We start from the raw sequence: 12,146 nt of genomic DNA on the forward strand, positions 1-12,146 counted from the left end.
GGGACCCTTACCTGGTCAACCCCCCCCCTCCCGAACCTCCCCTGACTATGGGCCTGACCACAACAAAACAAAGCTGCTAGTAGTAAAAATCTGCTTGTGGACACTGCCAGTGTATTGTTATTTACACGTCTTATCTGACCATCTGTGACACCCCAGTCTTTCTGTAATGGTCAGTTTCTGTGGTCAATGGCCGGATTGTTGTGGTCTGGAGATCTTATCTCACCTGTTCACATATATTATGAATGCCATTATTTATATATATAGCTGAGGGACACTGCATTACTAGTAGCTGTCAGAGGTAGAGCATCAGGCTTCATTCACATGCAATGTCTATTTTCTAAATTCTTTTTTCTATTCGCGGTATGTCTTATGATCACGGTCTGTGCCCTGAATATCCCGCAGCGTAATTACTGGCAGCGCGAGCCAGTTACTATAAGTTACTATAAGTAACTGGCTCGCGCTGCCAGTAATTACGCGGCGGGATATTCAGTGCACAGACCGTGATCATAAGACATACCGAAAATAGAAAATAGAAAATAGACATTGCATGTGAACGAAGCCTCAGTCAGGCAGTCAAACAGCTGTCTTCTGGTTTCACTATTTCAGTTTAAGATGGCTATTTTTTTTCAACTTTTTCTTATGGGAACAAATGGAGCCTAGACTGTAAGACATCCTGCATTAGTGAGAAAATGAATTTGGGCTCCGTATTTCAAAATCCTTGAAAATATCCTTGACAGATTGTAAGGGTAATATGTGTATGTGTGTGTGTGTGTGTGTGTGCACACACACTCACATGCAGAGAGAGAGAGGTAGAAAGGGAGGGGGTTGAGAAGGGTGGGGGGGGGGGTCTAAAATGAAATCAAATGAGGGCCCATTATAAATATATAAACACAAGAATCAGAAAATTGCTTTATGAAAGTGCCCCTTTGCTTTTAACTGAAGTTTGAATTCCAGGACATGATTTTGTGATAGTTGGGTCTGGTGATAATGGAAGTTGAACACAGAAGATACATTGTTCTGCTTGTAAAAACACGAGGCACACATACTCGATTACAATAGCGATTGGAATCCAAAACCACCAAACAAACAGATCTGATGTAACTTCCTTGTGAGGTAAACTTGATTTTCCACAATGACAACGTGTCCTTGATTTCAGTTTTCTTCTAAAATGACACTTGTAAACAGACAGGTATAGTACATGCTCAGTACTAGTAATACTGTATGGTATTTACTCCAGAATTTCATGCAAATTTATTAATCTTTTAAAGAAAAGAAAAGAAAAATACAGGCTCTGAAGAGATTTTTGGTTTTTGGAACCATAACAGAAAGCTTGTTTTTAGTGAGTATCTTAAACTAGCGAAATCATTTCAAAAAAATGATAAATTATATATATTGATAATTATTAATTCAATAATGAATTTATGAATATGTGAGGCATTTGATATTCTGGAGTCATTGCCCTATCATGTATTGCACATGATCTGCTTGTAGATTAAATCCGAGCATATGTAGTTGTTTCCAGCATGCAGAATTAACTCGTCCTGACATTTAGGGGTTGCTGAGCAGGAGTAATGGTCCGTCCCATGGTATCTCTTCCCTTCCGTAACATCTGTAACATCTGAGTACCTTTACATTTATCTTCTGCCTACTTCTATCCCATATCAGCTTATTTTCTGAGAGCTTGATAGGGGTTGTTACCTTATATTTTCCGTATCTTATGATTTGGGTGTGTTGTAATAGAGTTGATTGTATTTTATCGGGGGGGGGGGGGGGGGGGGGGGGGGAGGTGTTAAAAAGAAAGTACTAGTAAAATATGATAGAATGGCCCAATGTTCATGCAGCGCTGCCTATCTGCTGTGTAGTCAACTCTTTCTTCAATTTCATATATCATATCAGTAGTTTTAAGATGTACCATTTTACTATATATAGACGGGATTAAGAACAGTGGACTAACAGATCCTTAGATCAAATACGGGGACCCACTAAAAAGCTTGCTGCTTAATTCCCGATTAGACACTGAATGTAACTTATAAGTCGACCATCACTAGGTGAAATACACTTTACAACATTGAACGAAAACAGAAAAAAAAAAATCAATATGGCAATGTTAAGTTCACCTTTTGTTTTTCTATGGCATATGACTTTGTCTTTGCCAGCAATTTTTCCTGATTTCCACTTCTCCCCATTGAAATTTGGGGTGTGGAGGTCAGATTGAAGTGATGCTTTTGGCCTTTATGTTTAGGTGCTGTTTTCACAGCATATAGATTCTTGACCTCCAAATAGCCTCTTGAGAGGAAAGTGAGTGGTTTTGTATTTGTTCAGATGCTCAAGTTGGGCGTGTGTAAATTGAGGGAAAATAATCTTGCGATTTGTTGTGATTCTTATGGCTGTGTATATCCTTAAAATCCTTTTTAATGATATCCAGTTTATCTTTCTTTTAATAGCCAGTGTATTGCCTTTATTATAATGGCCCAGTGCTTTACATTGTCTTTCATTGATACTTTTATCTGAACATGTCAGTTGAGAGAGAGAGAGAGAGAGAGAGAGAATGTGTGTGAAAGTGTGAGAGAGAAAAATAAAAAGAGATTATATCAAGTTGTTTTGAGTATTTCAACAGACATGTCATGACAAGACAGCATAATATTGTTGTTAACTGGTGATAGTTGTGAAGATGCATTTGTAGCATGCAACCCAAAGGTCAGAGGTCAGGTGTGGAGGTCACAGGTCATGTCCCAGAGGTCATGGGGATCTGAGATAACTGTGACTTGTAGGATAGTCACATTTCAGAATCACACACGGTTTTGTTTGTCCATTTGTTATCTGTATTGACAAGTACTATTGCACTTGGTGACCTGTCTTTTAGTTAACAGGAACAGTGCTTGTACTGTGAATAATTGTATAAACCGTCATAGGATCATTAATGACAAAGGTTTTCATTTCTTTAGAAGAATTACCACACCAGTTTATGTGAGCAAATGGTGTGTTATGAAATATTGGTAGTGGTTTTCTTGCTAAACCTGGAGGTTCAATTTGAATGGGCTTAACAGTTCTGCATATTGATATAGTTGATGATCATAATGTCTTTTCATACCGTTGTCTCTGTCCTCCCTCTTCAACACAAACACACACCTTGTCATGACTCAGACTGCATCCTTCAGCATAAAAAGGTCAGTACTAAATCGGCAGTGGTCAATATGAATGAATATCTGCTCGGCTATTAAGTTTACTAGGAAGGTAACATGGTTGCTTTCTCAGTCCGGAAAAATGTACTCTCCTGAGTGTAAGGTCAGCATAAAGTAGCCAGTGGTCAGTTAGGATATTGTCTGGCCAGTCATTAAGCACTCCTTTCAGGTGACACTGACCAGTAACACACATAGCTGGCATATTTTGACTGTGATAGCCTCCCACCCCTATGGAACACTATGCGCATCTCCATTTGTAATCATTTATATATTTATCTATTTACTTGTGCTCTGTTATAGCTAGTTGTGCTGTCATTGATTGTACCTTGTATGTGAAGGTGTTTAGCAATAAAGAATCTGAATCCTTTCCCATTCGAAAGTCCCTGACTGATGTATACTAGTAGCATTCACAGTTTTTAACAAGTCTGATTCCAGACCTGCTGTATTATGTCTCAGTGCTGATTCCAGACCTGCTGTATTATGTCTCAGTGTTGATTCCAGACCTGCTGTATTATGTCTCAGCGTATGTGGAAAACAGTTGACCCAGACATGGTGCAGCTTCATACATGCAAATTATGCATTAACGCAAGATTCCCAACTTCTTGGTGTATTTTTTTCCCTCAGCATTTCGCCAAGTTGGATAGACCACACGTAATCTTGTGTTCTTCTTATGGGGGAAGAGAGAGAGAGAGAGAGAGAGAGAGAGAGGGATGGGGTTGAAGAGGAATTGTCAGAGGAAGACTCAGAGGTGAAATGGCAGTCAGGATTCAACTTCAGATTATATTCAGCATCATCTAGTTCAAGCTGAAAATAGGACTGATTTATCAGCTCCAAAGCCAATGTAGCCTGATTATTCCCAGCATATTTCCCCATTGAAATTCCCATTGGTATTCAGTTACACTCAACAACTTCCTATTCATATTTGATTGCTAGATGTGATTTGTGCAGCCTTTGTTTGTAGGGGGGAAAAAGCATTCTGACTTTTCAAACACCCAGAGTCCAACATTCCATTGGGAACTCACATCTGTTGTCATCATACAAGTATTTTGGGGAGGGGAGTTCTGACCAAAACACTGAATCTCAGGGTGAGGGAGATTGGGGGGGGGGGGGGGATTTCTAATATTATTTTCTTTTAATTGACAGATTTTCCAAGGATTTGGCTACTCGTACAGAGAGTCCAAAATGTGAATGTGTAATTTGGTCATTGTTGTCCCTGGAGTTCAACCCAAGCAAGCCCAACCATATAACCCAAGTTTTTTTGTAATTCATCTAGTAGTCTTTTGAATTATAGGCCATCTTTTGCAACTAATGGTGTATCTAAATGACGGCTAGAGGGCTCTCTAGGGAAAGTCTCATCGATGACGATGACACCAGGCCAGTTGATACAGGGGCTGGGGTTGGCTTTTATAAAATATGTTTAGTACAAAAAATTAGTCTTTCCTTTTACAACTATATTTTGGACTGTTAATATGTCAGTTTAAGATAAATCCATAGAGTTCTGCTTAAAAAGTAAGCTAATTGATCTGAGTGTTACTCCATATCATAAATCTGGCACCACACATCGTGCAACCACCTTCTACAGACTTATGTTGAATCCCAAGCAGACTCAAATTGGTGACTAAAAGTTGCGACCACCTTTCAGGCTTTGGTTAATTTGGCAAATGGGCCCCGAAGTTCAGTAAAGTTTTCAGCATGATTCACTATTATTATGAGTAAGGCAACCTCTTGGGGTTAAATTAATTGTTTGGTATTGAAAACAATTTGGTTGACCTTATGATATGAGTTTTATGGCTAGCTAGAGACCTGATATTTTAGCAGGTGAATTGTCACAAAATCCTACCTGGTTTTATCTTAAATGTCTTACCTGACTAACTTAAACCTAGAGTATTTTAAAGAGATTAAGTGTTGTTACAGAATCCCAACTGATCTTATCTATGATACCTTTACCTGGTATTTTTTTTACCATGACCTTAAATTAGTGTCCTGGACATGGTTAAATTTGTGGACTTTTTAACTGTTATGTTGATTAAGTTAAGTAGTGTTGCATTAGAGATTAATCAAAATAGGACTTGAATTTCAAGTGCCAAATTAAAAAGGGATATTTGATTACAATCAGGAAAAGAAGTCTCCTTTCTTTTTTCACCTGACAAATTAAACCTCGTCTTTGTATATGTATGTTTTTGAAATAATTCCTAATTTGATTTCTTATTGGAATATCAAAAAAAGATGTCCAATTGACCTTTAAAGCATCACTTCAATATGTGACACAATTAACACTTACCACTGAATCAGCTTATTAAATGTAGTCCCAAAGGAAGAACACCATGCTAGTAGTTACTTGTGGTTGTGAATTTATGAAATTGATATATTCTGTCAGATTTGCATAATTTATTATATGCAGTCTAGACACTGATGTAGATTGATAACAAGATTAAGACACAGAGCAACAGGTGTGACATATTTTATATGTGTCAACATTACATCAGAAGTTACACAATATACAACTGTTAATTGAAATACAGAGAGAGCTGTTGCACCTTGTTATGTAACAATGTGATAACATCATGCCAAAGTAAACCACATGCCATATAATTTGAAGATTAATTGTCTTACTTTTACCATATATTGCATCATATTATATAGCAGGCTGGGGTAGCGCTAAAAATGCTATTTAAAACTGACTTCAATTGGCTAAACAAAAAGGGTTTGAATTGACTTCTTTTTGTCATATTTCAACCATTTGGCAAAAAAATTGCCAGTGCTAAACCAGGCAGTGCATATATTAACAGTTATTGGGACTAAGAAAGTGCCCTTGAAACCCCTCCACACACACACACACACACACACACACCATTCCCTTTGTTAACCCATCGGCGAATATTTCCAAATCAAAGCTTCAAAAGTGATCTGGGATAGGTATTCATAATATTTCCATGAAATTGCTATCTCAGTGGGTGTCCATGTTTAATATCCTGATCCCCACACAGCTGTTCCTGACCAGCAATGATTTCTATCTCGGATTACCTGGAAGTGCCTCTTTTGATGTCAGCAGACCCCCAGCAGAGCTTCCAGTGCCCATGTGTTGTAACAGACAGGTGAATGAGTGATGGGGCCCCGTAGGGGTTTTCAATCAACAGATTTTATTGATGATCAAAGGGAAACAAGATAAGGTCCAAGACTGGAACTGTTTTGAGTTTGTTTGGCTTAAAGCTGCTCTTTGAAAATATGCTTAGAATTGCTTATAAGATTACTGATTTCAGGTATTATCAGATATTTCTTGAAAATAAAATTATACCACTTGTAAGAACTTGTGTTGACTTGTATGTGGGGAAATTGTAATTTTGCCCACATTTATTGATACATCACCACATGTGGCTTTAACACTTGATTTTGCTGGTGTTACAATGTGCAACTATATTGCTCGATTGGGCGGGGGGGGGGGGGGGGGGGGTTACTAGTAGTCATACCACATCTTGACCCATCATTAACATTCCAATTTACAGTAAAGAGACATTCCCCTGGTTATTGGTCATTGACACTGACCATCACAAATTTGGCCACCCTTATAGGGCATTTAGGGACTTAATTGCCCATCCCAAACCCCAAAAAGAAACCCTTCAGAAATGTTTATCAACATTAATTGAAATGTGTACCCGAAAAGAGTGAGTCACTGGTTTTAGCTTCAAAACTTGTACAGTGCGTCTAAATAAACACCTTTGTTCAAGTGTTTTTGGCAGGCATTTCAAGCTTCAGGTGGCCGGACCTCTAGGGCTTTTAATTGGCAAAATGGCAAATAAGGCGTAAAATGAAAAGCCTTGTTTAAGTGTTGGAAGTGAGCCCATTGGTGTGTATTTTTGAAAACCTTTGTGTTTTGTTTGAATTTTAGTTTATTTTTCGTAGAAGAAATTTTTTGAAAGTTCAGCAATAGAGTATTAAGTTGTATTGGTATGATTAAAAATTAATGTCTGTTTGACAGCTAATGACAGTGATGGAGATGGCATTTTGAAAGAACGGCAATTGTAGACAAGAAAATATAAGTTATTAATTTGGTGTACTGTTGCACATCATCTACGCATGTGGAAAATAGGCTGACTCACCAACTCTCGAACTGAAACACTGTAATCAAGTTCGAAAGCCAGGACTGTATTGACTTGCCCTCTTTCAAACTGAAACTGGTAATAATCACATGCATGAAAAGTTGCACCTATATTGATCTCGCTCTCAATAAATCTGTGCGCTTGTCGAAGCACGAGGTATTAATTTGGCATAAATTATGCAGCAGGTGGTTGTCAAATGTTCGATAATTTCCTGGTTGGTTGTGTATGACCTAATTACTAGTAGCTATCTTTACAGTGTATGATACCTTGTGAAATTGACATGAAATTGACGTGTGGTTTTTATTAAATTGATCTGTTTATATAAATACAGTACATTTGAAATGTACTGGTGATTTAGTGCAGTTAGACTGCAACAGTCTTGAAACATGTTTACAAGAGAGATAGGTGGGCTCCTTTGTCAGCTATTCATTTAATTGAAGCTAGATATCAGGGAGTGTTCAACCTTTATTCTCTATAGTGCACATGTCTACTTATGTCCATATGTGTGTTCATGGCGTTCGTCTACCTTCTACCAGGTCCACAAATTGATTTTTCACTAGATATTCTCAGATAATGTCTCCGGCTAAATACAGTCTTCTAATTGTGCCTGGTGGAAAATGTAATATCTGCCGCGGTGATAGAGGGTAGCGTTGGTTAATTGACATGACAACATGCAGGACAACAAGTAAAAATAGTTTTTATTTGCAGTGAATATATAGCTCTGTCTGACAACCTGTAGAGAAAGGTCGTTGTATCTTCAGTGTAAATGCAGCTTCTCCTTTGCAACATCCATTGTAGTGTGACATAAGCATGTTACAAACATGATAAATAATGTTCACTTATTGCCCACAAATACATGTATCCATCACACTGTTGTGTGTATATTTTTCAATCACCTCAGGAAATAAAAAGTCTGACCACTTCCTCAATGACCCTGTATAGGAAATAGTGGACCTAGATGACCTAAAATAAAGGGCATGTTTCCTTCCTCACTATGTAAGGGCAGGGTTCTCTTTGAAGTGGTATCATAACATATCATAACTGTAGCCCTTTTTTTCTCTATGATGAAGATACTGCCTTAAACAACAACACCAAATTTTATAAATTTGTATAATCTTGAACTGTGAAATGTAATTACTGTAATATAATTCTAAATGTTACTTGATAGTAATTACAATGACCCAATGGCAATGACTGTATGGTAATCCATAAAAAATTCAAATTCATCTTCAAGAAAATTCTAGTATGATGCCATGTCTTTAAGCTAACACACACACACACACACACACACACACACACACAGAGAGAGAGAGAGAGAAAGAGAGGGCAGATAGCTAGCCCCACAAGATATTAAAACAGATATTCATGCATCCCTCCCCATTCAGAGTGATTTGTTGTGGTCCGTGTCATTTATGGTACATTTAATGGCTGTATTCTCACCATTAATGGGCCTGCAGACTGTCCTGCCCCCAGCCTTTCCTTTACCTCTCTCCATCTTAATGATAGATGAATGGCTAGAAAATTGAATATCAAATTGGCATTGAGTGTTAAAATGGTTCTTTTACAACTGTCTGTGTCATTTTGGGTGGTTAACTCAGTTGTTGGTTGGTTTGCTTCAGGGTGGATGTCGTACATGCAAACCCAGTGATTAGTATCTCAAACATCCATTTTTCCTTTTCGGTATTAGCTGGGGTAGCGCTCGCGCTAACACTCTCCAATTTAGCCATATGCTAAAATTGACCTAAGTTGGCTGAACAAAAAATGGTTAATTTGACTTGTTTTAGTCAAATTTAAACCATTTGGAGAAGAAAGTAATGAAAAAGTAGTAATTTGGCTAAGAGAAAAAAAATGCCAGCACTACCCCAGATTGTATCTCAGGCATTCACTTGTCTTTTGAGTAGAGTTGTTTATAGTGTTGAAATCACCCTATCTTGCTATATAGCATGATAAAATTATTGTTTGAATTGCAAAGTTTTTGAAATTTATAAGCTTTCTATTGATATTTTACATATATATATATATATATATTTGTTGGTTTACGAAAATGGTCATGCTATCATGCTCATCCTAAAACGGGTTTAAGCAAGCTGTCACTCTTTTGGTCTCCTTGACCTATAAATGGTATCATACAAAATGAAGACCACGGAAAAAAAAAGAAATATTGCAAGAGTAATTGTTATGTTTAGGTGTATAAATGATTGTATAAATTTTATTTTTATTGTAGACAGCCAGCATGTTTTTTGTATCACAAAAGAGTTTTAACACTTTTAACATATATGCAATAAGTTTCTCTTCTTCCTTTCAGAAAAAAGCCTTGGGCCAGGAACTTTTAGAACGTGTATACTACAATTTAGATCTGATAGAAAAAGACTACTTCGGTCTGCAATATTCAGACGCGGCTGGAATAAATGTAAGTATTACTGCAGAAACTCACTACAATTGAAGGAAATTGATCAATTTTATTTCTCGTACAATATTGCATTTGTAATTTTTTAAAGGAAGATAGAAGACAAAGTTATACATGCCCTCCAAGAAAAGAAAAACTATATATATCGGAACTGCCTGAAATTTGTTAATAATTACCATAACTGGTTACATGTGTTACACATGGGGTTTTCAACAGTGAATACAGACAGTTGCTTCCGCAGAGGTCAAATTATTGAGGGCCAGTTTCCTGAAAGGACAGCCTGAACTTCAGGACAACTCATGGACCCATTTCGATAAAAACACCTTTGACCTCAAACACTTGGTCTTTTTACACTTAAAACTTTTGGATGGAAATATTGGTTTTGATCCACGATAACTCGGAAGTAGTCCATTATTAGTGAAGTAATGTTGGTATAAAACAAACAATTTGTCTTTTTAAAAAATGGCACAATTTGTTTGTGTGTGTGTGTGTGTGTGTGTGTGTGTGTGTGTGTGTGTGTGTGTGAGAGAGAGAGAGAGAGAGAGAGAGGGGGGAGAAAAAAAGGAAATAGAATGGGAGGGGGGATAAGTGGAACAGTGCAAAAATAAACTTTAAAAATTGCAAATTTCAAATGTGAAAATAAAAACTCTGATTAAGACAGCAACACACAAGCAATAAAACAAAGTGGGTCAAAATTTCATACCATAAAGATTAATAACTCTACACTTCAAAATTTGACATTAAACCTTTGCCCAGTTGTTAGTTTTTTTTACTGGCCTTGCTGTGGTTACAAAGCATTCCAGACACCCAACAAAACATGGTGCAGACCAATATGAAACACGATCGACTCAAAATAACTTCCGTTTACCACATACATCCTGTAACCATCTGTTTTAACCACCAGTGCTAGCTCTCTCTCTGAGAGAATATCAGAGTGTAGTATACACATCACTTCGGATCCCTTTTCCCACCTCTTAAGAGAAAAGAGGAAGATTTATTAGATAGTCTTTCTATGAATTAACAGAAAGAAAGGGAAGGAATGATCTCTGTTTGTGCACATACATACACACTCATAGTCTCACATGCACATGCATACTGTATTTTTTTCCAATTTGGAAAGTGATCTACTTAGTTAAAGGCAGAGAGAGAGAGAGAGATAGGGGGAGAGATCCACAATCATAATTTTTTGCCAATGAATCACCTAATAGGTAAGCCAGTACAGCCTCCCCCTCCCCCCCCTCCCCCTCCCCCTGGACCCCACATGGTATTTTCAGGACTTTTTCACTTCTGATCATTATTTAACCTGCTGGATTAGCATGTTGTCTGACATGTGGAAAAAATAGCAGGAGAATGTACCAAGTCAAAAGGTCACTTCATCGGACATTCATATAGCTCATCTTGTTATCATGGGCATTGCTGAAGGATGGACAGATAGCAGACTCCCCTCTGTTGCTTCTTGCAGTTATACTGTGGTTTATTTTTATTAACTCACTTTTTAAGAATGTGTTTTTCTCCCATCCATTGTCTGCTACTTGCAGACACACAAATACACAGCAAACACACCTACATACACACTTGCAGAGATTGAGAGAGAGAGAGAGAGAGAGAGAGAGAGAGAGAGATTAAGAAGCAGATCAAGAATGGAGAGGGGACAGGGAGAGAAGGAATGAAATACTGGCCAATATGAGACATCTTAACCATAAAACAACTAAAAAGCAATACACTTCATCATGAAGTTTCATATCAGACACACAAATGCACAGCCAACACACACACACACACACACACACACACACACACATACACACACACACACACACACATACACACACACACATACACTTGCGGAGCTTGAGAGAGAGAGAGAGAGAGAGAGAGAGAAGTGCAAATTGGTACACACACATGCACACACACACACACACACAAACACACACACTTTGTCCTGAGGTTGCTTGCGGTTAATGCACATACATGTGGCAACTATCAGAGAGTGGCTCCAATTATTCAGGCATTTAACTCCAGAGTTTGATTGAAGATTGAGTGGTTTCTGAGGAAATACATTCTCACATTACCACCCCAACCTTTGAATGTGGCTGACTCACTTTTTTCTTTGCTTCTGTTTCAAAGCAGTGACCCATGTGCATTGGCATCTGTCAGGACAGATTTGTATGAAAATATGTTGTTTTTTTTAAACATTTATATTTGTAGGTTTATACTGTGCAAGTACTAGTACTAAAACCATTGTAAAAACTGTGCAAGTACCAGTACCAAAAGTTCCAAAACCATGGGGGTCCCTGTACACTGTGACTTGTTGAGTCATAAAATCTGTCTCATGCGTACAGCACAAGCGTGCATGCATCCACATGCACTAGCATACAAGCTTGCTTTATGCCAGAAAATGTTCTTATACATTTACACGCGGGTGACTTATTTGATTTGCATGGGTGTACATGTACGCAC

The 12,146-nt window shown here is 37.8% G+C and overlaps 1 protein-coding gene across 5 annotated transcripts in view; it reads left to right on the top strand.

Annotated features, from left to right (window-relative positions):
- Positions 1-12,146, top strand: part of LOC106163591 (uncharacterized) — a 52,263-nt gene that overhangs the window by 9,438 nt on the left and 30,679 nt on the right. For all 5 annotated transcript variants that reach the window (XM_087012606.1, XM_087012610.1, XM_087012608.1 and 2 more), the window contains exon 2: positions 9,585-9,689. In XM_087012606.1, the coding sequence (XP_086868732.1) occupies positions 9,585-9,689 (105 nt within the window). The remainder of the gene's footprint in view (positions 1-9,584; positions 9,690-12,146) is intronic.

The sequence above is a fragment of the Lingula anatina genome, chromosome 5 (assembly GCF_051362555.1).
Source record: "Lingula anatina isolate TDL-2025a chromosome 5, LinAna3.0, whole genome shotgun sequence".
Taxonomy (NCBI): domain Eukaryota; kingdom Metazoa; phylum Brachiopoda; class Lingulata; order Lingulida; family Lingulidae; genus Lingula; species Lingula anatina.